The 27,200-nt window shown below is 57.8% G+C and overlaps 2 protein-coding genes across 2 annotated transcripts in view; both read left to right on the top strand.

Moving 5' to 3' along the window:
• Positions 1-3,373, top strand: part of LOC131500964 (ATP-binding cassette sub-family A member 17-like) — a 77,140-nt gene extending 73,767 nt beyond the window's left edge. The window contains 5 exon segments of the mRNA XM_058710568.1: positions 539-726; positions 1,752-1,922; positions 2,189-2,379; positions 2,519-2,592; positions 3,103-3,373. Of these exon segments, the coding sequence (XP_058566551.1) occupies positions 539-726; positions 1,752-1,922; positions 2,189-2,379; positions 2,519-2,592; positions 3,103-3,330 (852 nt within the window). The 3' untranslated portion in view covers positions 3,331-3,373.
• Positions 3,374-6,281: 2,908 nt separating this feature from the next.
• Positions 6,282-26,981, top strand: CCNF (cyclin F). The gene is given in 18 exon segments (XM_058710422.1): positions 6,282-6,376; positions 7,162-7,316; positions 8,528-8,634; positions 9,632-9,699; positions 11,332-11,564; positions 11,883-11,936; positions 12,587-12,691; positions 12,974-13,051; positions 15,112-15,263; positions 16,609-16,773; positions 18,545-18,668; positions 20,513-20,693; positions 21,031-21,118; positions 23,059-23,158; positions 23,235-23,362; positions 24,089-24,258; positions 24,908-25,302; positions 25,304-26,981. Coding segments are annotated over 18 exon segments (2,418 nt in total). The 5' UTR covers positions 6,282-6,360; the 3' UTR covers positions 25,403-26,981.
• The last annotated feature ends 219 nt before the right edge of the window (positions 26,982-27,200 follow it).

The following is a 27,200-nucleotide window of genomic DNA, read 5'->3' as shown; positions in this document are numbered from 1 at the left end:
GCTTGCACTCTCTCTTGGTCTCCCTCAAAACAAACATTAAAGAAAAAAGACATAATGTTGAGTTAGAAAAGTAACTTGCAAAATGGTAGACATGGGATGACACATTTGGCAAAAACAAGACGCGATTGGTCCTCTGCGGAGAGCACACGTCCGTGAAATGTCTGGTGGTGCACACCACCCTGACCACGCCAGGTCCTGGTAGTCTTCATGTGAATATAAAGAAAACCTATTTGTAGCTTACATGTCTAACAAGGGGGAAACATTAACCATCTTCTACTGACATGATACCTGGAAGGGCACGAGGCAGGCAGGCGCTGAGCACTGAGGTTTCATGCTGGCCAAGCAGAAGGGCCCCTCGTGTGCCCCGTCCACAGACCCCGCCAGCAAGCGCCGTAGCCGGGCACACGTCTGTCCATATGGCAAACGTGGGGATGCACGGGGCAGAGCAGGAGCCCGGGCTGGGGCAAGGCCAGGGCAGGGGTCCGGGCCCCCCGTGCAGCAGGCGGCTTTCCTTCTGACGTGCCTCCCCCCCGACCAGGTGCGGCAGTGGGTGGGCTACTGTCCCCAGTCTGACACCCTGCTCAACCACATGACGGGCTGGGAGACGCTGGTCATGTACGCCCGGATCCGGGGCATCCCCGAGCGCCACGTCAGCACCTGCGTGGAACAAATTCTTGAGGAGTTACTCATGTACACCTACACTGACAAACTGGTGAAGACCTACAGGTGAGATCTGGGGCTCCCTCGGTCCCACCACCTCCACCGGTGAGACGTGCCCGGCTCTCCTCCGTGCAGGGCCAGGGCCATCAGCTCAGGGCAGTCCCTGCCACTGTGTGGATTTGTGGGAGGCGTAAGAATGGACCATGGCCTGGGCTGCCCTGAGGCACCTTTCCTCTTGGCCCCCTAGCAGGTGGGTGGCCGAGCACAAGCAGATGGCACCTGCCACTTTGCAGAGGGCTTCTGATTTTTGGCAGCCTCCCATTTCACACATGACCTTATCTTGCTGCGTCTGAGGCATCTGAACTGCTCACGTTTTGCTGACAAGCCTCAGTCTTCCGCTGCCACCCATACTCAGCAACTCGCTTGGCTTAGCTCGCCAAGCAGGGCCACGCCCCCTCCCCTCCGTCCCAGGACCCGCTGGGGTTGTGTGCAGCGCCCCCTGGCGGTTCGCGGCAGCATTCCCCCCCGCCCCGGAGCTGGGAAATCAGACTTGCCCAGGGGTCAGGTGATTGTCATCTTTGGCTCTTCCCTCTCTGCTGGTGTTGATTTCAAGCAGCTTTTTGTACTTCCTTGTATTTTTGGTAGATTAAATGAGTCAACATTTGCAAAGTTTAAAACAGCCCCTTGCGCACTGTCAATGCTATATGTTCACTTAAAAAAAATTGCTAAAATGGCCCTCTGCCCTTACTCCCCGAACACTGCAGAGACCCTCAAAGAAGACTCATCAAGCATGTGCTCACCATGTGTCCACGTGTCCCTGTGTCCAGGGCAATGGCTTACACACTGAATGGACAGCCAAGTCACAATGCAACCTCACGGGAGGGTGGGGGACTGGGGGACCACACTACTAATGCTCCACTAGAGGCTGGGGAGTACTTTCTGAACCGAAAGGAAAACGCACGCATGTGTGTGTGCCCGCACGTGTGTGTGTGTGTGTGTGTGTGTGTGTGTGCGCCCACGCATGAGGAGTGTTGGGCTACCCCTGATTGATGTTTGCCTTTCACCCCAACCTTTCCCCACTTTGCCCCCAGTGGTGGCAACAAACGAAAGCTGAGCACTGGCGTCGCCCTAATTGGAGAGCCTTCAGTCGTGTTGCTGGACGAGCCATCCACTGGCATGGACCCCGTGGCCCGGCGCCTGCTCTGGGGCACAGTGGCACGAGCCCGCAAGTCTGGCAAGGCCATTGTTCTCACCACCCACAGGTAGACCCGGGGTCTCTAGAGGTCGATGGAAGAGCTAGGACAAGAGCTGGCTGGGAGGGGCTAGGTGGACAGAAGACCTGCCAGAAGCTGATTCAGAGTCGATGAGGAAAGTCCCCAGGCTTAACCATGTGGGCCACCCTCCGAACACGGGAATCAGGAACAGCTCGATCTGGCCGACAACACCGGCCCGCCCGCATGAGCCTTTGACGTGGGAGGCAGGCATCGGCGCCCCCGGCCCCGTGTCAGACCTCTGTCCCTCTCCCCAGCATGGAAGAATGTGAGGCCTTGTGCACCCGGCTGGCCATCATGGTGCAGGGCCAGTTCAAGTGCCTGGGCAGCCCACAGCACCTCAAGAGCAAGTTTGGCAGCGGCTACTCCCTGCGGACCAAGGTCCGGAGCGAAGGGCGGCAGGAGGCCCTGGAGGAGTTCAAGGCGTTTGTGAACCTGACCTTCCCAGGTGTGTCTCCGTGCCTCATCCCTGCCGAGTCCCGGGCCCGCGACCCCGGGAGGAGGGCCGTGATTCCAGGGTCCCGGGCGGCTCTCCCCTGGCCCCCACAGCCCGGCCCTCACGGGGACACGGCGTCTCCTTCGTGCAGGCAGCGTCCTGGAGGATGAGCACCAAGGGATGGTCCATTACCACCTGCCCAGGGAGGACCTCAGCTGGGCCAAGGTGAGCACATACCTGGGCATCGGAGGGGGCAAACCTCAGACGTCACGGGCTTTCTGGGGTGACCTGTTCTCCCTCTTGCATGTAAGTTGCATTCAAAGCTGCCGCAGGTTCTCGCCGTCTCCAGGGCAACATTCACATGGATTTCATAGAACATAGGATGTGGGAGCTAGAAGAGACCTCAGAGATCAGCTCCTCCTGCCCCTCACTTCACAGAGAGGGGAGCAGGGCCCGAGAGGGGATGCCACGTGCCCCGGGCCACAGCAAGCCAGAGATCCAATCAGGGCCTCTGCCTTCTGGCACTGTCCCCAGCCAGGGACCCTTCCCTGAGATCTCAGGCAGCTGGACTCCCTAGGACTCACTTCTGGGGAGGTGCTCTGGGAGCAGGTGAAAAAGCGATGGGCCTTTTGGGGGCCTTATCACACCCCTAGAGATACTCCCTCTTTCCACCCTCTGTTGCCTCCTCCCCTCCCTTGTGCCCATCATCCATGGTGGCCTCCCTCCTTCCCACAGGTGTTTGACATTCTGGAGCAAGCCAAGAGGAAATTCATGCTGGATGACTATTCTGTCAACCAAGTCTCCCTGGAGGATATTTTCCTGAGCTTCACCTGCCCTATGCCCCGTACCCTAGAGGGAAAGAAACCAGAGCAAGCAAAGCCAGCTCCACCCCCCTCCCAGCCTCCCTCCCAGCCTCCTTCCCAGCCTCCCTCCCCACTTCCCTCAGAACCTGTCTTGCTGTAATAAAGAGTGTGCAGCCTGCCATGGGCTGCAAGGGGTACAAAGATAGCTTGTACACCCAGTGAGCTCAGTTCGGGGCCGAGGGTTGGGGGTGGCTCTAGATCAGATTGGGACCTCTCACCTTGGAGGCCTGGTGGACAGCCCTGGTGCATCGCCGTGGGAAAAGATCCCCTTGAGTCCCACCTGAGCGGCCCGAGGCCTCACTGAGACCTGGCTTGTGGAAGCAGCCTCAGGTGACCCCCTGCCCTGTCTTCTCAAGGCTCAGTGGCCTGGGGGTGACCACAGTTGTCATGACACTGCACCTTCTGCAGGTAAGAGAAGAGAACAGGTTGATGAGTTTGCCAACCTAACAATTTTCCTTTATTTCCATACTTGGATTTGTGCAGCTCCATCTGTACTCTGTCCCGGTCCCTACAAATATTAGGGGTAAGCCCGCGTGTGATCCTGCCATCAGCCCATGAAGTGTTACTCGGATGAGTAACCTGGAACTTAGGGTCAACTTTCCAGAGTCAACATGTAGTAGGCCAAGATTCAGTTCAGGGAGAGGTTCTCAAAGGGGAGGGCTCCCAAGCAGCAGCTTCTAAATCGTTCAGAAACTTGTTAGAAATGCAGATCCTTGAGCCCCACCCCGGACCTGGCAAACCGGAAATCTCTGGGGTGAGCCCCAGCAAGCCGTGTTGTAAGCACCCCGTGTTCACAAGTGCTGATGCATCTCGCGTGTGAGAACCACAAAGCTAAGGCCTGTGTGCTCCAGGCCACTACGCCCTCAAGCCAAGAGCACGGATACATGTGGCTCCACCCTTTGTCACCAGGACTCTGCTCTGAGACACGCCCATCTTGTAGCCTTTCTCTCTCCAGCATGGTCACACCTGTCCCTTCTGGAAAGCCCCCTCAGCTCCTCCTTTGCAAGTAGTTCCCTCCCTGCTTTCTCAGCCAGGCTGAGGTGGGGAAAAGTGGGGAAAGTGGTGCGGTCCCCGACCACACTTGCCACACTTCCCACCTCCCATCCCCACTCACCCCAAATTACAGCACCGTCACATCCCTGGCTGCCACACCCACTGATTTCTCCATCCTTTCTCCATGTCACTGCTGTGTGACGTTTCATGGTATTCCCTGCCCCCCTGATGAAAGCCCCTCCCAGCTCTCCCTCCCCCACGGCCGCTGTGTTTGGTTCTCCTCTGGAGGTTCCTCTTCGTTTCTCACTGAATGGTGGGACCCCTCAGGCTCTCGGCCTACTTCACTGTGGCTCACTCCCGCCTCTGCAACCGGCCACCCTTGAATTTTTTTTCTTGTTCACCCCCACGTCTTCAACTGCCATCTTATTCCAGCCAGGAACTTCCCTGAGCCCCTGACTTTTCCAGTGAGTTGTCTCACCCTCCCAAGTGGATGTCCAGTGGGAAATGGGCCCTTCTCATCCTCTGCAAGTGGCTCGTTGCTCTGCCGGGCCTCCAGGGCTCTTCCTGCCAAGGCGTAGAATGGGGGCAAGGGCCCACAGTTTGCTGAAAATTAAGAGAACTTTTGGGGCGCTTGGGTGGCTCAGTTGGTTAAGTGGCCGGCTTCGGTTCAGGTCATGATCTCGCGGTCCGTGAGTTCGAGCCCCTCATCGGGCTCTGTGTTGACAGAGCCTGGAGCCTGTTTCCCATTCTGTGTCTCCTTCTCTCTGACCCTTCCCCATTCATGCTCTGTCTCTGTCTCAAAAAAGTAAAATAAACATTAAATTTTTTTTTTTTTTTAATGAGAGAACTTTACCTCCTGGTGAATAAAATGATAAGGACATAAAGAACAAGGAGAGGAGACAGCTGAGGGACACGGTTTGGGGCTCCCCAGGGGACTGGGCGGACTGAGAATGGCTCATCATCCCCTCAAGGTGTCTGGGCTGGAAGGGCACCCCTCTGGCCCTGGAGGGGGACCAGCAACAAAGTCACAGTGCAGGGGAACAGGACAACACAGTAACAAGGCAGAAAACAGTAACCAAAGGGGTGAGTAAGGATGAGAAATCTGAAGGTGCCACCACCGACTCCTCATGCTTTTGTGCGGAACATGGGACATTTGGGGAGCAGCGCCAAGCTTGCTGGACTCTCATACCCCGTGTGACTGTTTCCTTCTCTGTCTCCTGCTGCAGACTGGCACCATGGCCCCTGTGTGTGTGTGCCCGGCTGGGTGGTTCAGGGCGGAAAGGGTCGAGGACAGAGGGGAGGTGGCGGCTGACTTGAGGAAAGCTGCTATTCCACCCAGCGCTTCTCCGCGGAGGCTTTATTTGTCGTCGGATGTGGGGGGCTCCTGCCCGGCGCCCCGAAAGAACACAACGCGCCGCAGCCAGTCAAGCCAGCGGGTGGGCGCTGCTACTTCGGAAAGGGCTCCCGGGGGGCAGTGAGGACCGGCCGGGGACAGACAGGGACGATGTCCGGTGCGAGGGACGGGTGAGCCACGATTCGCTGGAAGAAGGGCTCGAACGCGCCAGCCGAGTCCCTGAAAGTGCTGCTTCCCTGTCGCGTCCGCGGCGGCTTAGGCGCCGAGCCAGCCGTCTCCCAGCCTGACGCGCGGGAGGGCGGGCGGCGGGGAGCGCGGCCGTGGGGCGAGGCCGGAGGGGCGGCGGGTCCCCACGAGCCTTCCCTGACAGCGCACCGCGCGCCGCGGACGACGCTCGCCGGCGCCCGCGCGGCCCGAGCAGCCCGGGCCCACGCTCGACACAGCGACGCTCCCGCCCGCCAAGCGGGCGCCGCTCTCCCTGGGGACTCGCGCTCCAGCCGGGGAGGCGGGGCGGCCGCGCGGGCTCCACCAATCCACGGACGGCGTTCGAATTCGCGTCCCGGCATGGCCAATTGCGATCGCTCGAAGCGGGCGGGGGGCGGGGCAGGAGGCAGGGCCTGGCGATCCAGCGGCGCGCGCCCCCCACCCCCCCCCCGCCGGCCAATGGGAAGGCCGGGCGCATTTGAAAACTCAGGCGGGCGGCGGGGCGGGTTTGCGCCTGCGCGGGGCGCGTGGGGCTGACGGCGGCCGGGGGCGCGAGCGGCGGCGGCTACGGCGGCGGTGATGGGGAGCGGCGGCGGTGAGTGTGGGGCGCGGGCGGCGGGGGCGGGGGGCTCGGCGGGCTGACACGGAGCGGGGCGGCTCCAGCCCTTCGGCCCGGCGCGCGAGGCTTCCCGATGGCGCCCGCCCGGCGCGCGGTTTAAATGCCCGGCGCCGCCGCGGGGGCGGGTGGGCTTGGAGTGAACGCCCCGCGCGGGGCTCCGCACCTGTCGGGGGGCGGTGAGCGCGGCCGCCCCTTCGCTAGCTGTTACCGTGGCCGCTAAGCGAGTCCGCGTGCGACCTAGAGTCCCGGGGTCAGGAAGGTGTGGTGGTCACATCCAGGTGCTCGGTGGGCGCCGGTCACCCCGCGGGTACGTGGGGCCGTCGCAGCCCGTTAATTGCTGACCCAGGGGCAGGGCCCGGCAGGGTAGGAAGGCCTGCGGAGGGGGTCTTGCAGGGGGGCAGCGGGTAGGAGGCCAGGTGCCTGCCGGTGAGGGACTTCTTCCGTGTAGCCCTGTGTGCAAATAGAAGCAGACGTGGGCGGGGGTCCGAGCGGCTTCCCTGAGAGTGAGATGCGGGAGAACCACCCTCAGCCTTGATGCCTCTTTTCCCGGTGGCCAAGTTCCACGATTATCTGCTGTTCACCATACGTGTTTATTGAATTTGGGAATGAATGGTGACGTCTGACGGAACTCAGCTACCATTGCTCCCTTAATGTTGGGGACTAGGCATGTGGCTGGTTCTTTTTGGGGGGGGGGGGGACAGTGACTGTCAGCCCGCTCCTTTCCAGCCCATCACCCGGACCATTGTGCCGTTTTTCTTCAGTCATCCACTGCAGGTGTGCCAAGTGTTTCTGTTACCCTACAAAGCGGAGGATAAGGAGGAGACCCCGAAACCTAACCATCCTGAGCCTCCCGGAAGATGTGCTCTTTCATATCCTGAAATGGCTCTCTGTCGGGGACATCCTCGCCGTCCGAGCTGTAAGTTGCAGGATGAAAACAGCGCCAGTCGTAGCTTGCTGGTGTCACTAACCTGCTGGTTATGCCATCAAGGCTCCCTGTTCTTAGGTGTTGGAACAAAATTTTGGCCACCAAGGAGGGCAGAGGCCACAAGGGGGATGTTGTTAACAGACGCTGTGGTCCCCACTGCAGGCGAGCAGCAAAGTGGAAACATAGCACACCAAGTTTCGGTTGTGTTTGCTGCAGTGTTTATTTTAACAGTGAGATTTGTGGCAGTGAAATTCTCACCCCTCGAGAAATAAGATAGTATTGAAAAGAACACAAATATATTCTTGAGGACAAATCTCCCGTCACATGGAGCCCTGAAAGGGTCCCTGCGAGTTAGTTGACGGATGTTGGTACAGCCTCATCCTGAGCGACTGAATCAAGGCCATACAGCAAATCTGTGGGAAAACTCCCAACAGGTACCTGTTTCTCGCGCTCCCAAGGCCACCTCCGTTGTGGTCGTAATATCCCCGGGTGCTGAGTTTTCAATGGCAGTGGGAACTTTAATGCTTGAAATGCTCACCTGTGTTCAGAGCTCCCAGCCGGCCCGCTTCCTGCCTCTGTCCAGGGTGGTATTACGTTTTAATTTTTTTTTTTTAATACCTGTTTATTCTGAAAGAGGGGAGAGAGAGTGTGTGTATGTACCTGCGGGAGGGGCAGAGAGAGAGAGGGAGAAAGAAAATCCCAAGCAGGCTCCGTGCTCAGCACAGCCTCACTCAAACTCACAACCCTGGGATCACTACCTGAGCCGATAAGATTTGGACACTCAGCCACTCAGGTGACTTATCGGTCTTTTCCTAGAGCCTCTGGTGACTTCTAGGCTCCGGCCATGTTCCCATGAGCCAGGCCCGAGGCAGAGGAGAGTCAGAGAAGCACAGAGCAAATGTCCATTTCCCTTTCTCCTGTTAGCATCGGTTTCCCTGACCCTTGCAGACACCCTTACGGGGGTATCACCCCCTCTTTCTCACTGTTTGTACTCATTCCCCCTTCTAGTCCCACTGTGTCCCCCATTGCTCCTTTACAGCCACGGAGAAACTTGTTTCTTCTACTCGAAAGGCGGACCTTTACCGCCTGGGTGGGGAGGAACACCCCATCTGTCTGTGTCCTGTCCTCAAGAGCTCCAGGAGCCGGGCCTCCGGGAGGACCCCTGATCAGCCCCCCACCCCGCTCGCTCCCCCTGTTTGCAGGTGCATTCTCACCTGAAGAACCTGGTGGACAGCCACGCCAGTGTGTGGGCGTGTGCCAGCTTCCAGGAGCTGTGGCCTTCTCCAAAGAACCTGAAGCTCTTTGAAAGGTATCTTTGCACCCTGAGAACAGCTCAGTTTTCCCCTGTCTTTGGACCGCCCTGGCATGCCAGCCTGTGTCCCAGGGCCTGACGTGGGAAGGGTTTCCTTCTTGCCGTCGCCTTAGCCAGCGCCTCACCCCCTCCCCCTCCCACCCAGGGAGTGACTGAGGACTGTCAGCGTCACCCACCTAGTCACGCGCAGCACAGTCATTGGCCATCTGTGCCACCAGCACAGCCTGACTCATTAGTTCCTGTCGTGCTTCTGAAGGGTCTCACTTGGGCTGGGACCAGTCTGCATGACTCAGCTATAGGTCACCTGCATGTGGCAATTTCACCTAATGCTCTTTTCTTTTTTCTTCAAATCAAAACTGTGTGATTTAACTCCTACTGCATTTTGCTCCCTGGCTGATGCCATCGTCCTGCTGGAGTTGGGCCCCAGAGGGAGGGCAGAGCAGGCGTGAGCCCCTTGGCCTGTGGGCCCCGGCGTGCCAGTGACCACACCTGCCACTCAGGCCTGCCAGTGGTTCCGGTCAGGCCGCTGGAGACATAAGCCACATACTGTATGGTTCATCCATTTAAGTGTGCCACACGGTGGCTTTTTATACATTCAGAGTTGTGCAGCCGTCACCACTCACTTCAGAACATTCTCGTTACCCCCAAACAAAGTCAAAATGAATAGGGGTGGACGTTAGCGGTGACTCCGTTCTCCCTGCATTCTCCTGCCCCTGGCGACCCCTAATATGCCTTCTTGTGTATGGATTTGTCTGTTGCAGACAGTTCGCGTAAGCAGAGTTGTGCAACATGTGGCCTTCTGTGGCTGATGACTTATGCTTAGCATGTTTTTAAGGTCCATCCGTGTCACAGCCTGACGTGGATAATTGACATTCAACTGTATTACCTAAAAAGTTCTCAGTTAAAAATCAGGTGTTCTAGCTTCAAGTGATGTGGTGGCACATAAGCCGTAAGGAATGAAATCAGGTGACATTTTATGTTTTCAATGGTCTAGGGCTGCCGAAAAGGGAAATTTTGAAGCCGCTGTGAAGCTGGGGATAGCCTACCTCTACAACGAAGGCCGTAAGTCCTCGCGGGGCCAGGGCTGACCTTGCCCCACTTGGCATTGGTATTTCACTCATTTTTTAAGTTTATTTATTGATTTTGAGAGAGAGAGCATGGGGGAGGAGCAGAGAGAGAGAGAATCGCAAGCTGACTCCGCACTGTCAGCACAGAGCCCGACGTGGGGCTCAGAGTCACAAACTTCGAGATCATGACCTGAACCCAAGTCAGTCACGTAGCCAGCCTAGCCACCCAGGCGCCCCAGCGTGGATGTTTTAGAATAAGCATGAGCCCTTCCCAGGGTCAGCATTCCGTCATCACTCTTGCCACGTCTGGCACTCTGCCTCGCCGTCTCCCCTTGGGAGCTTGTGCCCAGGGGTGCCCTGCTGTGGGACCCGCTGATCAACTTTGATTCCGTACGCATTAATTATTTTAACAAACCTTGTTTTAACAAATGCTTTAGTCCCAGTCAGCAGAGACTCAGGATGGGGGCTACTCCAGCAAGCCAGCTTCCCCCCAGCGCCCCCCCGCTCCATCCCATTAACCCACTGCCCACGGGTAGATGCTGGCTCCTCTGCTCGGCCGCAGGTCCCCCGTGACACTCTGGGGCAGCAAGCAAAGCGTGCCTTACGCTACAGGGCATCAGTGACACAGTAGCCCAGGCTCCAGTGGAAGGCAGGTACAAGCAGGTCAGAGCCAACCTGGTGCCCAAACTCCTTCACCCCCATGGAGCAGGTGCTCCGTGGGAGAACCTATGTGGCTCTCTCTTCTCCCAGTGCCTACCTCTTTGCTTAGCACACAGAACCAGCCTGCGGTCTGTCCAGTCCCCACTCCCAAAGTGCATAAACATTTGGCGGTAGCCGCTATTTTTCTGTCTGTAAAACGTCTGGCATCTTGCTGAGAGGGAGCCCCTGTATATAGCTGGTTGATGGGGTCGTGACTGATAGAGACAATGGGCAGTCCTCCTCCAGGTCCCAGAGGTGCCCCTGCCCCACCCCCCTATCCTACAGTGACTCCCAGACCTAACTCACATACCATACACTTCCCCTATCTCAAGTCCAGTCTGGTGGGTTTTGGTGTATTTGCAGAGTTGTGCAGCCATCACCAACATCCAAATTTGGAACATCACCCCTAAAAGAAACACCATACCCTTTAGCTGAAGTCCAGGCTACTGCTCCCTGCAGGAGGGAGGTGGGTGGGCATGTGACGCCTCTGTGGGGGCATCTTCCCAGACCTTCAGAACCCAGGCTTCCGGGAGGACCCCAGCCGGGGCAGGTGACCCACAGCGTAGAGAAGAAAAGGCGCGGGGTCCCCGTCTTGTGAGGCTCCGCTCTCCTTATGCACCAGCAGCTGGCGTGAGCTTTTATTCTATTTTTTAATGTTTATTTATTTTTGAGAGAGAGAGAGGGGGAGGGAATGGGGGAGGGGCAGAGACAGAGGGAGACACAGAATCCGAAGCAGGCTCCAGGCTCCAAGCTGTCAGCACAGAGCCTGATGTGGGGCTCGAACTGGGCTGAAATCAGATGCTTAACTGGCTGAGCCACCCAGGCGCCCCTGGCGTGAGCGTTTAGACTTCCAGAAAAGACCATGGAGAGCGCTGTGCACCTGTGCTCCAGAGACACCCCTGGGTTAACACCTTGTCCATCTCCGCAGTTTCTGTGTGTGACGAAGCCCGTGCGGAAGTGAATGGCCTGAAGGCCTCTCGCTTCTTCAGTCTCGCCGAGCAACTGAATGCGGGCAGCACGCCCTTCATCTGGCTCTTCATCCGCCCTCCGTGGTCGGTGTCTGGAAGCTGCTGCAAGGCCGTGGTTCACGAGAGCCTCAGGGCAGAGTGCCAGCTGCAGGGAGTGAGTCCCGATGAGGAACACGCATGGGGCCCGCACAGGGTGAGTGGAGACACTGGACGGTGTAAAGCCAGACGCCCCGGACAGTGGAGGTGCAGAAAACCGAGAGTGTGGGCGTGGAGGCAGGTTGCAGATGAGCCAGCGGGACAGGAAATCTCAGAGGTGGTACTCCCAGGGAGTCACGTGGGGGTTTGGGCTAGAAATGCAGGACCGAGGCTCCCGGAGGCCCGGAATCAGGGAGCAGTCCCCAGTGCGGCAGGGGTCCAGGCAGGAGCCACGAGAACGCGTAGACGGGGAAGGGTGGCTGGCTGGAAATTCCTTTTCCGCTGATGATCACGCTTCTCCCTCCTGTCGTCTCAGACTCACAGAGCATCCATACTGCACTGCCTGGGGAGAGTGCTGAGTCTCTTCGAGGTGAGTCGATTGGTCCGTCCACTTGGACCCTGTGCTGTGTGATGTGTCCCCGGCCCCGGTGAGCACACGGAGCCGTGGAGCACGGGCCCGTGCTTCTGTGCTGCTTGCCTTTCTGGTGGTCGCACACAGCGAGGACCAGGAGGCGAGCGGAAAGCCGGAGAGGCCGTGCGGGGTGTGAACCCTGAGCCGGCAGCACAGTGGAGTGGGCAGAGCACCTGAGTGCACCGCGGGCAGCCCCTCCCGCTCTTCCCACGGGCCTCGCTGCACTTCAGGCTTTCTGTTAAAGCGGGGAGGGGCGCTGAGAGTGAGCAAGGACAGGGAGCAGCCCTGAGAAAGCCCCCAGCGTCCCTATCTGGGAGGCCTGGTGCGCAGGGCTGACTGGCCGGTGGCCCAGAGCAGAGCTAGGGCTCCGGGGCCCAGCCAGACGCAAACGTCATCTGGGAGGACGCGGGGCCTGGGAGGCGGAGCTCGGAAGCTCGCTCTCCTGGTCATTGTCCAAAAGCACGTCTGTAGAGAGATCGCTTCTACTCCTGTTTAGTTAACTTGCTTTATTAAGTGAGAGCCACGGAGGTGGTTCCTGAGAGGTGGTGAGTAGCGTGACTCCGCAGAAGGGGTGAGAGGAGAGTGCACCGTGCTTGGGTTTGCTCCAGGATGCAGAGCGGAAGCAGCAGGCCCGGGACCTGTTTGAAGAGTCTGCTCGCCAGGGCTGTCTGGCCAGCTCGTACCTCCTGTGGGAACGTGACAGGAAGACGGACGTGAGTGGCCCCCGGGGCGGGGAGGGTGGTGTACCCATGGTGCAGGTTCTGCCAGAACAGGGGTCCTTGGGCAACTCCCAGGGCACCAGGAGCCGCGGTCGGCAGGCCGCTCCCATAGCTGCTCCCAGCGACCACAGTCGCTTGGGGGATGAGGGGCTGGGAAGAACACCGAGCTGTGGACCCCTGGGGGTGTCGGGAGGAACATGTAAGAGCCCTGTGGGTTGGTTCTGAGTTCTCCAGAGACAGCTGTATAAAAACATGGTGACTTTCTCCCGTTGACAGATGTCCGATCCTGGACGATGCCTCCACAGCTTCCGGAAACTCAGGGACTACGCTGCCAAAGGCTGCTGGGAAGCACAGGTGAGGCGGGAGCCCGCCTATCTAACTTCTTCTGCCTCCTCCCGTGGGGACCGGGGTGCCGATACCACCCGGGCTCCCATTTGTAGGCAGGAAGACTGACCCAGGGCCGGCCGCAGGCCTTATGGGAATTTAGCTCTGGGGTGTGCAGGGAGGAGAGCCTGGAAGGGTTTCCTTCATCTCTGCCCAGCACCCCGTCACCTCCAAGCCCACTGACCCTAAGCCGGCCGTCTGGCCTCTTCATTCTTAAGTGCAGGTGCACTCCGTCTGCTAGTAACATTCCTGTCCCTCCCCAAAGTTGTCCTGGAGAGGGGGCTGTGGCCACAGATGGGGAGTCTTCTGGGAGCAGGTGGGTGTGTGGAACGTTCTCCTGTTCCTGTCGCTTGACCTGCTCACCGAGACATCAGTGTTAGAACCAGGATGTGGGGGATTTGCAGTTGGTGTCCCCCAGATGCCCTCCTGTTGCAGCCATAAAGAATTGTTGTTGAAGACAAATCAGAGGAAGTCCCCCTTGGCCAAGCAGGTAGAAACTCAGATTGTTGTCACCCCACCAACTGACTGCTGGAGAGCCATCTGCCCTTAAAAGGGAAGATATGACAAAGTGGTAGACGGCCCAGCCTGACGTGTGACAGAGCAGTGTAATGGCTACACCTGAGGCAGTCAGCGAATTCAGAGTAAACGTGACAATGAGCCATGTGGTTTTCTTAGAAGCTCAAACTAATCAGTAAGAATAGTAGTATTCCAGTAAACGTTCAGAGGGTCTTCATACGTTCCCAGAGAAGAGGAAATAGAAATAGCTGGTCAGGGGCACCTGGGGGGCTCAATCGGTTAAGCATCTGACTTCAGCTCAGGTCATGATCTCACGGTTCGTGAATTGGAGCCCCGCATCGGGCTCTGTGCTAACAATGTGGAGGTGGAGCCTGCATGGGATTCTCTCTCTCTGTCTCTCTCAAAAAAAAAAAAGAAAAGAAAAGAAACGGTCAGAACCCAAGAGTGTTTGACCACACATTCAAACGGGATTGTGGCTGCTCACGTTAACGAATGATAGGTGTATAGGTATCTTTTTTTCTGTACACGTTGAGTGTATAGCTGTCAATTTCTGAAAATACGCATTTTTAACGGTAGCAGTTTTTGCTGGCAGAGGTGCACTAGAACAACATTCCCTTAGCTGGTGTGAAAATCGGTGCAGCCCTTTCAGAGAATACTTGGGCGGGAGAAGCAAGAGACTTTGGCACAGCCGCCCTGTGCAGGCAGGGCAAGCGCGACAATGGCTGCACAGAGATGTTCCACGAAGTAGTGAACACGCGCCAGGAAGACACTCGAAACGCGCTTCCAGGTGTTTATGTCGCAAGGAGCCGTATTGTTGTTGGGTGAGCAAAGAGATAGAACGTACGTGTGCTATGATCTGGAATGCGTGGACACAGTTCCAAATGTGTAGGAACATCTGGAAGGAAAGTGTCTAGAAATGGTTGCTAGTTAGCCTCAGGGGCCTAGAGGGTGCCAGTGGGGCCTGTGCACAACGGTGTCACCATAGCTTCACGAGAAGGGAAACTGAGGCACAGAGCGTGTTTCCCCAGCTTGCCTGCGATGTCACACAGATCCAGGTTTTAAAGCCAGGTCATCTGAAGGGCACCTGGCTGGCTCAGTTGGTTAAGCAGCCAACTCTTGATTTCGGCTCAGGTCACGATCTCACAGTTGACGAGATGGGGCCCTGCGCTGGGCTCTATGCTAACGGTGTGGTGCCTGCTTGGGATCCCCTCTGCCCTTCCCCTGAGTGCGCCTGCACGTGCTCGCTCGCTCTCAAAACAAACTTTAAAAAAACACACACGAAAGCCGTATCACCTGAGCCTCCAACCAGCTTTGGCCGCTTTGCTGTGCTGACTCCATGGTGCACGTTTCGTCCCCTTTAAGACATGTTATCACAAGATATGCCATTTCGAAAAGAACAGTCAAAACCTGAGGCGCGCTGTTTCCAGAGGGCTGAGGTGTCAGCACCGCTGTGCACCCACAATTCTCCCCCGGCAGCCTGAGGCTTCCTGCTCACACGCCTGTGTGTCCCACAGCTGTCGTTAGCCAAAGCCTGTGCGAACGGGGGCCAGCTCGGACTGGAGGGGAAGGTCGCCGACGGGATCACGCGCCGGCTGTTCCAGGCCTCCCGTGCCGTCAGCAAGCAGCAGGTCTTCTCCGTGCAGAAGGGACTCAGCGACACGATGAGGTGAGGCCCTTGAGGGAGGGCGTCTGCTTGGGGCGGGGGCAGAGTGACCACCGGGCACCTGGATGACGGGGCCGTCGTATGGTGGGGGGGGGGGGGGGGCGGGGGCAGAGTGACCGCCGGGCACCCGGATGACGGGGCCGTCGTATGGTGTGTGTGTGTGTGTGTGTGTGTGTGTGTGTGTGTGTGTGTGTGTGGTTTTCTAAAGCCAGCGATGCCTTAGTTATCCGGGGCTTTGAAGAGCAAACATCCCCCATGTCCGTGCTCCAGAGTTCCTTTTTAAGCCTCAGGATGTGTGAAAGCACATTAAGTGTCTTTCTAAAGTGAGGGGATCCATATGCCCAGTTTTGGCCGCCAGAACTGATGAGGTGCCCCAGATCTAGCCATTTTGAAGTGCACAATTTGCTCGGTTTGTTTTCGTAACTCAAATCGTTAATGTCGCCGAGTCGGGTAAGGCAGCTTCCTCTCTGTTCCCGTAGTGGCTGTTCTAAGCCCCAAACACCTGGCGCTCAAGTGGCCTTCCTCGACCTGGAGGAAACACAGGTTCCTCTTCTTCCCCATTCTCTTCCACCACCTCGGCCCCACCCTTCCCTCCTCCCCTCTGCCCATGACAGGTGCTTCTGCCCGGCACCTGGAACATTTGCCCAGAACCCACAGCTTCATCTTCCTTTGCTCTCTCACCTCTGGTCCCACTTTCCCCTCTGCTTAGAGACCCGTGTCTCCTCTCTTTCGTTCAGAAAGGCACTTACTCTACCGGGGTGTCCTTGCCGTGGCCCCCAGCCCTCCCGTGTGATGTCTCTGGCCCTGGGTTTAGCCCCTCGAGGAGGACCCTGCATCTGTCAGCTCCGTCAGAGTTGCTGGGTGCCCGAGAACCTCTGCCAGGCTCCATGCATCCTCCCCCTTTAGCTTCTTGCCGGCTCTTTCCCCGCAGCAGAGGGTCGTGAGAAATGACCCCATGGGTGAGCTGCTCCTCGGGGAGAATGTGGGTTTGCAGGAGGGCCACAGGTCTTGCTCCCTTCAAGCGACTTTTCCCCATTCCTGGGATCTTTGTCCGTCCCCACTCTACCAGGTGGACCCACCTTACCCCTGCCCTGTGTCTGGGCTCACTCGGTACCTGGCAGTGACTGTGGGAGAAGGCAGGGTACACAGATGTGTGAGCCCAGCTTCCTCCCAAGGACAAAGGTGGGAGACCTGGGGCCTGCCCCGCACCTGAGGCTGGGACAAGTGCCTGGGTCAACGGGCGATGCTGCGGAAGACCTACTCACTCCCTCAGGACGGATGGGCCAGGCGAGAACGGGACGCTCACAAATGTGCGCCCGAGTTTCCAGGGCTGGTGCTCTCCCTGCAGGTACATCCTGATTGACTGGCTGGTGGAGGTCGCCACCATGAAGGACTTCACGAGCCTCTGCCTGCACCTGACTGTGGAGTGCGTGGACCGGTACCTGCGGAGGAGGCTCGTGCCTCGGTACAGGCTCCAGCTGCTGGGCATCGCCTGCATGGTCATCTGCACCCGGTACGGGGCCCCCGGGGCAGGGCCTGTGGGATGACACACGACAGGCTGGCCTTTCAGTGTCCCACCTCATTAGATGGGGGTCTTAATTTTAGGGAGTGCCCACACAGCATAGTTCTCCCACGTGGGGATGGCAGACTTGAACTTTGGCGAGCAGGACCCCAGAACCGGGCCTTGCTCGGGCAGGTTCAGGCCGGGCCCCTCCTCCCCTGGCTTCTGAGGATGACGTGGCACCGAGGGACGGGCCCGGTGGGTTGCCCCGGGGTCCCGAGGTCAGGGAGAGACCACTTCGCGGCAGTCCAGTTCTCAAGCCTGTGTCGTCGGACACCCGCAACTGGTGGTCTCACGCCCCCCGCTGACCCCCGCCACGTAGACAGGGCACCTCCTTACACAGCTGCCTGCACTCCGGCGGCTCGGACTCTTCCAGTGGAACCATCTTCCGTTTCACCTAAACCTGCGGTCCTTCAGCCAGTACCTGTTAGCCCGCCTTTACCTTCTGAAGCGGTGTGGACAGTGATTGCACCACACATCGTGCGTGTCCTTGTTTCCCTACACCGGACACCCCCGCATGGCCTGCCGGTCCCCCTGGGCCGGGCTCTGCAGACTGACCGTCCTGCTCTGTAGACCTTGGGGGGTGAGGCACAGGTGGCCACACGCGGTGGCGTGAACTCGAGACGCCAACCTCTCTTGCTTAGTGACCCAGAGACATGGGCTCCAGGCCGATGCCGTTGGGGTAGTTTTCCCATGTTACAAGGTCACGGAGAGCCCCAGCTCCCATCTTACTCTGTGCCATCCCCCGTGACCCCTGAGGCCAGCGTCAGTGACCACTTGCAGCAACCTTGGTCACGTGGCCGTGACGAGAGCTGGAGTTGTGGTCTGTAGACCAGCATGGCCTCGGGGCCGCCAGCAGGCAGCCACACGCCAACCTTCCCCCCGCGCCCGGCGTGCTCGGTGGACCCCGCGTCACCAGAGGTGGCTGAACAGACAGGCCCCGCCTTCTCATGTTTGAGCAGGATAATTACATCCTTGCAATCAGTCACCAAAATCCCGGACCACCGATGGGCCAGTGGCGAGATGTTTTTTAAGAAGATCCTAGAGGAGATGCCCCACCCCTGCTCAGGGCAGCGCCTGCCTCAGCCTCTCCCTGAGTGCTCCCTGTGCCCGGCCCCCGCTGGCCCCACTCCGGCCTCGTGCCACCTGCACCTGCAGTCCCCACACCTCCCATCTCGCTCTGTCAAGCTGACACCAAGTGGGCCGGCTGCAGGGCCCCCGGGACGGAGCGGCCACGGGCCGGGCCCTGCTCCCTTCCCGGCAGGTCACCGGACCAGCATGCTCCCTGCTCCCTGGTGCTGCTGCAGAGGAGAGAACAGGGTGGCTGGCCGACTAGGGACACCCAGGATTCCTGCGGCCAGACCCCGTGCTGAGCACAGACCTTCAGACACCCCGCAGCTCCGGCTCTGCCGGCTCACCTGCCTTCTGGGGCTAAACTGTTGTTTATGCTCGCTCCGTAGAAGCTGCTGTCATCCTCAGGTCGTTAAGAGGATCAACCGGGCGGGTCATTCGCGGGTGCCTTTCACAGAAACGCCTGCGTGCCTGGCAGCCCGGCCACTCCCGCTGCCAGCCTTGGTCCCTCCTCCTCCGCAGACCCTTAGGCCAGGCCACACGACCTCTTCGGGTCCTCTCGCTCTTTGACCCCTCTGGCAGTGGGGCCTCACGTGACCGTGGCCTGCAAGGATAGCAGACTCCGTGCTCAGACCCCTTCTTGACGTTCTAGGTTCATCAGCAGAGAGATCCTGACGATCCGAGAGGCAGTTTGGCTCACGGACAACACCTACAAGTATGAAGACCTGGTGAGGATGATGGGAGAGATCATCTCTGCCCTGGAAGGGAGGATTCGAGTAAGTGGCCGTTTGCCGTTTCCTTTTTTAGTTTTATTTATTTATTTTCTTTTATTATTTATTTGTTGTTTAATTTACATCAAAGTCAGTTAGCATGTCGTGCAATAATAATTTCAGGAGTAGATTCTTTGACGCCCCTTCCCCATTTAGCCCGTCCCCCTCCCACACCCCCTCCAGTAACCCTCTGTTCTCCATATTTAAGAGTCTCTTCTCTTTTGTCCCCCTCCCTGTTTTGATATTATTTTTGTTTCCTTTCCCTTAGGTTCATCTGTTTTGTCTCTTAAAGTCCTCATATGAGTGAAGTCCTATGATTTTTGTCTTTCTCTGACTAATTTCACTTAGCGTAATACTCTCCAGTTCCATCCACGTAGCTGCATATGGCAAGATTTCATTCTTTTTGATTGCCGACCAATACTCTGTTGTACATTATACCACATCTTCTTTATCCACTCATCCATCCATGGACATTCGGGCTCTTTCCATACTTTGGCTATTGTCGATAGTGCTGCTATAAACATGGGGGGTGCTTGTGTCCCTTCGAAACAGCACACCTGGATCCCTTGGATAAATACCTAGTAGTGCAGGGGCACCTGGGTGGCGCAGTCGGTTAAGCGTCCGACTTCAGCCAGGTCACGATCTCGCGGTCCGTGAGTTCGAGCCCCGCGTCGGGCTCTGGGCTGATGGCTCGGAGCCTGGAGCCTGTTTCCGATTCTGTGTCTCCCTCTCTCTCTGCCCCTCCCCCGTTCATGCTCTGTCTCTCTCTGTCCCAAAAATAAATAAAAAACGTTGAAAAAAATTAAAAAAAAAAAAAAAATACCTAGTAGTGCCATTGCTGGGTCGTAGGGTAGTTCTGTTTTTAGTTTTTTGAGAAAGCTCCATGCTGTTTTCCAGAGTGGTTACACCAGCTTGCATTCCCACCAACAATGCAAAAGAGATTCTCTTTCTCCACATCCTCGCCAACATCTGTTGTTGCCTGAGTTGTTAATGTGAGCCATTCTGACAGGTGTGAGGTGGTATCTCATTGTGGTTTTGATTTGTCTTTCCCTGATGATAAGCGATGTTGAGCATTTTTTCATATGTCGGTTGGCCATCGGGATATCTTCTTTGGAGAAGTGTCTGTTCATGTCCTTTGGCCATTTCTTCGCTGGATTATTTGTTTTTTGGGTGTTGAGTTTGATAAGTTCTGTATGGATTTTGGATATAAGCCCTTTATCTGATATGTCGTTTGCAAATACCTTCTCCCATTCTGTCGGTTGCCTTTGAGTTTTGCTGATTGTTTCCTTCGCTGTGCAGCAGCTTTTTATTTTGATGAGGTCCCAGTAGTTCATTTTTGCTTTTGTTTCCCTTGCCTCCGGAGACGTGTTGAGTAAGAAGTTGCTGTAGCCAAGGTCAAAGAGGTTTTTGCCTGCTTTCTCCTCGAGTATTTTAATGGCTTTCTGTCTTACATTTAGGTCTTTCATCCATTTTGAGTTTATTTTTGGGTCTGGTGTAAAAGTGGTCCAGGTTCATTCTTCTGCCTGTCCAGTTGTCCCAGCACCACTTGCTAAAGAGACTGTCTTTGTTCCATTGGATATTCTTTCCTGCTTTGTCAAAGATGAGTCAGCCGTATGCTTTTTCCTTTTAAATCAGAGTTGAAGTCAGGGGAGGGGACAGGAGGAATCAAGGGCCCCTCCATGGCATTGAGCTTTCCTGCTCTGGAAGGTCCTCCTGGATCCAGAGGGCAAGAGGCCAGGGCTAGAGCTCATCACCGCCACACCCTGGTGTCCAGTGTGAACACTGGTGGGGCCAGCCACCGTGATCACGTGCCAAGCCCCCACAAGACCCCACCTCCCGGTCCCGTCCAGGTCCCCACTGTGGTTGATTACAAGGACGTCCTGCTGACGCTGGTCCCTGAGGCCCCAAGAACCCAGCATCTGTGTGGCTTCCTGTGTGAGCTGTCCCTGCTGCACACCAGCCTGGCCACCTATGCTCCGGCCTGTCTGGCCGCGGCCGCCCTGCTGCTCGCACGGCTGACCCACGGACAGAGTAAGGAGCCTGCCCTCCTGTCTGCTCTTCAGCAGGAGCCAAGCCAGGGACTGGGGATTCCAGAAGGCGGGAGACGATTCTCACAATGGAGAGGGAGAACAGGCATTGCCCGTCTTTCCTGGAGGAGACACCAGAATGGACTAAAAGCCATTCTGTGGGGGCCCAATTAGGAGATGTTCTAGCTTAAGTATCTCCCACACTGTTGACAGTGAGCACACAGGCTCTGTCTGTGGGGCGTTTCTAACACCGAGCTCCAGAAAACTCCACACACCACCACTGGGGCAGTGGGACGCGAGGGGCCGTCAGAACACCCCCCCATTCCTGCTTTCCTCTCCAGCACAGCCCTGGACCACAAGGTTGTGGGACATCAGCGGGTTCTCTTGTGAAGACCTCATACCCTGTGTCTTGAGCCTTCATCAGAAGTGGTGAGTCTGGGCGCCCGGCTGGCTCCATCAGTAGAGCATGTGACTCGGGCTTGTGAGTTCAAGCCCATGTTCTATGTGGAGCCTACTTCATTTAAAAAGGAATTTTTTTTTTTTTTTTTTTTTTTTTTTTGGGACAGAGAGAGACAGAGCATGAACGGGGGAGGGGCAGAGAGAGGGAGACACAGAATCGGAAACAGGCTCCAGGCTCCGAGCCGTCAGCCCAGAGCCCGACGCGGGGCTCGAACTCACGGACCGCGAGATCGTGACCTGGCTGAAGTCGGACACTTAACCGACTGCGCCACCCAGGCGCCCCAGGAATTTTTTTTTTAAGTGAAAGGAAATGAGTCCCCCACGCAGCTGCCATGGAGGGTGTGTCCTCAGGGATCAAGGGGGAATTCACTCGTGTGCGGGCCCACACACAGACCTTCCCGCAGCATGCTGCCTGTCTCAGAGTTGACATTTAAGAGCGCCAGGCCAGCCGTGTTGCCCGTTTCCACAGTAATAACACTTGATGCGCGTGCAACAACTCCCAGCCCGAGCCTCACTCCACAGGTGGCAGACGGGCAGGGGAACATCGGGGCCCGCCGCCTGACGCCCGATAGTGTTAGTATGGGACACGGTGTCATCTCGCTCAGGAGTCGGCCGGCCGCGATCGCCCCGTGCCGTGGCCCTGCTCCCCCTCTGCTCTGGTCCCCGCTCCTGACACGTGCTTATCTGCCCAAACCCGCGGCAACCTCCTCCCTCTGCCAGGCCGCACTCGGTGCCCTCTTCCCAGCATGCGGGCCTGGGGCTCTCCTGCTTTCTGCCCGTCCTCGGACACCTCTGGGATCCAGAACATCTAGACCCCAACCTCTGACCTGAGCCCCGGATCTCCCACCGGCTTGTCCGGGCCAGACACCCCCTTCCCCGGGGCTGCTGCTCCTCATAGACGGTGCTTGCTGCTGGTCCCCGCTCCAGCTGTGAGTACAGCCGTGAGGAGCCTGGCAGCATCTCCTGGGGCTGGCGTGTCCCTCATGAGTTTTCTCTTGTGCCCGCTCATAGCTGATGGGCGGGGAGCACGGGTGAAGGTCGAGGGGTCAGCATGTGTGTCTGACCCCACAGCCACTCACACCAGGGGTGCAAACCATGCTGACCTGATACTGCCTCCCAAAAGTTGTTAGGCTATTCCCCTCCCGAGTTTTTTATTTCCCCACCAGATAAGTTGGGAACATTTATTTACAAACAAAACTTTTTTTTTTTTTAATTTTTTTTAAATGTTTTTATTTATTTTTGAGACAGAGCATGAGCGGGGAAGGGGCAGAGAGAGAGGGAGACACAGAATCCGAAGCAGGCTCCAGGCTCTGAGCTGTCAGCACAGAGCCTGACACGGGGCTCGAACTCACAGACTGTGAGATCATGACCTGAGCTGAAGTCGGACGCTTAACCGACTGAGCCACCCAGGCGCCCCACAAACTAAACTTTTTTAAGTGTGCGATTTGTGTTCAGAGTTGTGTGACTATCACTACATCAGTTTTAGAACATCGCCTCCTCCTTCGGAGAAACCCTGCACTCCTCAGCAGTCACACCCGTGCTGCCCATCCGTCCCATCCCTCCACAACCCCGCAGCCACTCCTCTGCTTTCTGTCTCTGTGGGTTCGCCTGTCCTGGACATTTCAGACATTTCCCAGAAATGAAATTGTACATCACATGGCCCCTTGTGGCCAGCTTGTCACCTATGTAATGTTCCTCTAGAATCACATTCTGCTGCATGGACGGACCACATCGGGGTTTCCACCCCTTTGGCTGCTGCGAATAACACTGCTGGGAGCGGAATTGCTGGGTCATGAGTCACGGCACGCTTACCTGTTTGTGCAGCCGCAGGGTGCCCCATCTGCCCTCCAGGCATGCCCCAGAGCCCTGCATGTGGCTCTGCTGTCCCTCACGTGTCCCTCTGTTTGCAGCTTCCACGACGATGCCCCCAAGGACTACAGGCAAGTCTCTCTGACCGCCGTGAAGCAGCGATTCGAGGACAAGCGCTACGAAGAGATCAGCCGGGAAGAGGTGCCCCCGCCCCCACCTCCCACCCCCAGACGCCTGCCCCCGGGGCCTCATCCGTCTAACCCTGGCCTCGTTTCAGGTGCTGAGCTATGGCCAGCTGTGTGCAGCTCTGGGCGTGAAGCAAGGCAGCCCGGAGCCCACATCCTTCCTCAGCGCGGGGGACATTCACGCCTTCCTCAGCTCTCCGTCGGGAAGGAGAACCAAGCGGTGAGTGAACCCCGTTCTGCAACAACGCAACGCAGCATCGGCTCCTGTGCACTGGGCCTGGCTTCCCTTCTGACCGCTGCGGCTGCCTGAGGGGCTCCATTCCCCCCTTTTAGGCAGGGGGTTCCTGAGGCGTAGCAAGGAGAAGCAGCAGGTCCCGCAAAAAATGCAGCCGGGCCCGATCCTGCCCGCCTGCCAGTCTACCTTCTCCCTCCGGAGCAGCTCTCTCTCTTGCTTCTTGCTTTAACCTGGCTCCCGCTCAGGGAGGAAGGTCTTGAGCCAGGGTGGACCCAGCTCAGCCTGTGGCCCCGCCACTTGTCAGACGTGTGCCGGCCACCCTGTCCCACAGCACTGCTGTCGCTCTTGACCCCGCAGCTGCTGCCTGGTTACTGTCCTGGGCGCTTCCCTGGCTCCCTCCATCTCCACCGTCGTGTCACGAGCGTGTCCACACGTGTCCCCCACATCCATGTCCTTCCTGTACCACCTGGGATAAGTTGCCCTCCCCACTCACCCACCCGAGGAACTCCCGGTGATCCTGCAAAGTCCTGTTGTGCTGACCGTCACGGTGCTGCCGGCCCCGCCTCTCTGACCCTTTGACGTGAGCTTCCTGAGGGCAGACAGCCGGGAAGCTATGTCGTCCTGTCATCCTCGTGCACCGCCCGCTGTGCCAGGGCAGGCTCCCGCACTGCGGCCCGCCGTGACCCAGCCCCTGGCTCTCCCACCTTGCAGGAAGCGGGAGAACAGCCTCCAGGAGGACAGGGGCAGCTTCGTCACCACGCCCACTGCGGAGCTGTCCAGCCAGGAGGAGGTGCTGCTGGGCAGCTTCCTGGACTGGAGCCTGGACTACTGCTCGGGCTACGAGGGTGACCAGGAGAGTGAGGGCGAGAAGGACGGTGACGGTGAGTGCCTCAGGCTCCAGGGGTGGGGTTCTCACGCCAGACCCCTGCCTCGCCTGCAGGACAGCGCGTCTGCACACAGGCAGGCGTGAGGCAGCAGAGCCCCTAGAACAGCACATCAGGGCCAGGGTGGGGCGGGCGTCCTCTCAGCCCTTGGGGAGGAGAGACGACCTTTGTCCAGCCCCAGCCAGGCCCGTGTTGATGGAAGGACCTCACCAGGGCAGGGGAAGAGGAAGAGACCTTGCCTGGAACCCATGTAACATTGTGTGACGTGTGCCGGCCACCGCCCTTTTGGCCTCTGGGCCTTGTGCACGTCTGCAGGGCCACCTGTGGGAGGCTCCGTCCCTGTGTTTTGGGGCAGCTAAACACACAGGAACCCTAGGTCTGGCCGTTTCTGCTGACTTTCCGGTTGCTTGCTCTTGTGTCCACTGGGGATTAAGTAGATTCTTGATGATCAGTTTATTGTCACTTCCTACCGTCCCCCACGTCACCCACGGCAGGAGGTGGAGAGGCCCCCTCCACCTCCTGCCCAAAGGAGAGAGCGGTACGGGGGGCTGTGCAGTAAGGTTCAGACACGGGCCCCTGGGAGTCCTGACTGGACAGGGGGTACTCAGTTCTCAGTGCCTCACCTCTCTCCCCACGTCTCCCACAGTGACAGCACCCAGCGGCGTCCTCGACGTCACCGTGGTCTATCTAAACCCAGAACAGCACTGCTGCCAGGAATCAAGCGACGAGGAGGCCTGCCCGGAGGCCGGTGGTCGCCAGGATGTGCGCGCCTACATACCGGGCACCCAGACACCTCCGAGCCCGGGGCCCCAGCCTCTGCTCCACGGCAGGAGGGAGCCAGGCAAGGACAGTGTGACCTCGGGGTACTCCTCCATCTGCAGCGCGAGTCCCACAGACTCGGTGGACGGGGTCTCGGGGGCCTCCCCCCGGTCTACCTCAGTGCCTTCCCCGGGCAGTGACCCAGGCACACAGCCTTGCCGCCAGCACGCCAAGAAGCCATGTTTACAGTGTCACTCTCCAAGCCCCCTGGAGAGCAGCACCCCCCCAGCGACAGGTAAAGAGGAAAAACCTATCTGCCCACAGCGAGGAGGAGGAAGAGGAGGATGAGGACGAGGAGAGGGGCCTGAGCCCTGCTTGCTGAGGCCGTGAGTGCCCGCACTTGCTGCGGGCAACGTTTGCTTGGGGGGTGGGGGGGTGCTGCCACTGCACTAGGGAGCCTGGGGACTCCGGAGGCGGACACCGTGTGCACCCTGGTGGCTCTCACACAGGGAACTGAGAGAACACGGGATGCGAAGTTTCCTTCTCCGGGGCAGCCCAACGTGAGCCGTCAGAACGTCTTAAGTCAGAACAGAAACTCCGATGCTTCCCTTTGGAAAGTTTAGCCTCAAAGCAATCATGCCACGCCCTGTGAAGCCCATTTCTCTGTTCCCTCTTGTGTCTGTCCTCTCTCTGGGGAACTTGAGCCCATGTCTGATGTCCCCAGCCCCACTGAGCCCCATCCCGGGAACTGACAGCTTTCACCATTGAGAACACGTGTGAGCAGGTGGCCTGGCACAGCTCACCCCCCGCATCTATGGGGTTCGGGTGACCGGAGGAGCTGACCTCTCTGAGCGCACGCACCACTGTCCTCGTACCGCCTTGGTTCCCTTCCTCCCTGGGTGGCAGCTCCCCTGCTGAGGCAGCCCGGCCCCTGCACTGTCGAGGCCTGCATGTGACCACCAGGTGGGCAGGCCCAGAGTCTTGTCAGGCCGGGCCTTGAGGTCTTGGCCCTAAGCTCCCTGCCTGCCATACTTTCAGCTCCTTTTAGAGATCCTTCTATTCCCGCAGAGTGATTGATCTGTGTCCCCAGCAGGTAGTGTCCATATGAACACCTCTCTTTGCACTGAATTTCTAGGCTATTTCTTTTCCATCTTATTTCCATCCTTCATTTTTCTAAGATGGAAATAAAAGAAAAAGATAGAAGATAATTAAGTTAAAAAGAGAGAGAGAAAGATTCCTAACTTTATTTAGGTTCAACTAAAAAAAGAAACATCTGATTCAGATCTCTCAGTGCTATCCTGACACTCTTGAGGCGAAAAGAGTTTTCCCAGGGAAGTTGGACAGAAAAAACCTAAACGTCATTCGTAACATCTGAGGTGACCAGGATGCAGATGAGCGAGATTTAGAGGACCTGTCCCCCACCTGTTGGGGAGGGTGGATCTGCTGTGGGTACCTGAGGCTCCCCCAAGCCTCCACGTCCTGTGTGCAGCAGCCACAACACCAGAGGGATCTGCTTGAGCCTGACCCTGACCTCCCCTCAGCTGGGTGGACCGCTGAGACACGTGCCCTGCAGCGATAGCTTTTGTTTTTTCTCAAAATGTCAGAACGAACCACTGGGCCAGGAGTGTCCCCCAAATGCTCTTGAACTAGAACTATGGCACACAGAGGTGCCGACTCAGTGGTGGCTTTTCTGGGTGCTGTGTGTGTGTGTGTGTGTGTGTGTGTGTGTGTGTGTGTCCCCATGTCCGTGGGAGCTGTCTTCTTGCTACTGTAAGAGAATTCTGACCGCCCTGGGTGCGGCATGGTTGGAATGCAGGGACCCCGCCATTGGGATCGCAGACCTTTCCTGTCAACTGTGTGCCCCTGGGCATGTGTGAGCCTCGGCTTCCTCATGTGTAAGCTGGGGCAGCAATACCTACCTCACAGGGGTGTTGTGAGGATTAAATGTGATAAGGACAGTGGCAGCCTAGCGATGTGTATATCTGACTGTGTGCCACCTTGTCTGTGGCCCACTGTCAAGACACAACTTGGATGGACCTGCTTCCCTGTCGTCTCCCAGCCTGTACCCATAGAAGGCCACCACTCCAGTGCGGACCTGATGCCGCCTGCCCATGCTGACGCGAGCCTTTTCCTGTCCCCTCTGACCTCGGGGAGAATCTCCTTTGAGACCAGAGTGTGGT

Source organism: Neofelis nebulosa, chromosome 18 (assembly GCF_028018385.1).
Source record: "Neofelis nebulosa isolate mNeoNeb1 chromosome 18, mNeoNeb1.pri, whole genome shotgun sequence".
NCBI classification, from domain to species: Eukaryota; Metazoa; Chordata; class Mammalia; order Carnivora; family Felidae; genus Neofelis; species Neofelis nebulosa.
Note: the sequence above shows the minus strand (reverse complement) of the source record. Positions and strands in the feature narration are given on the sequence as shown.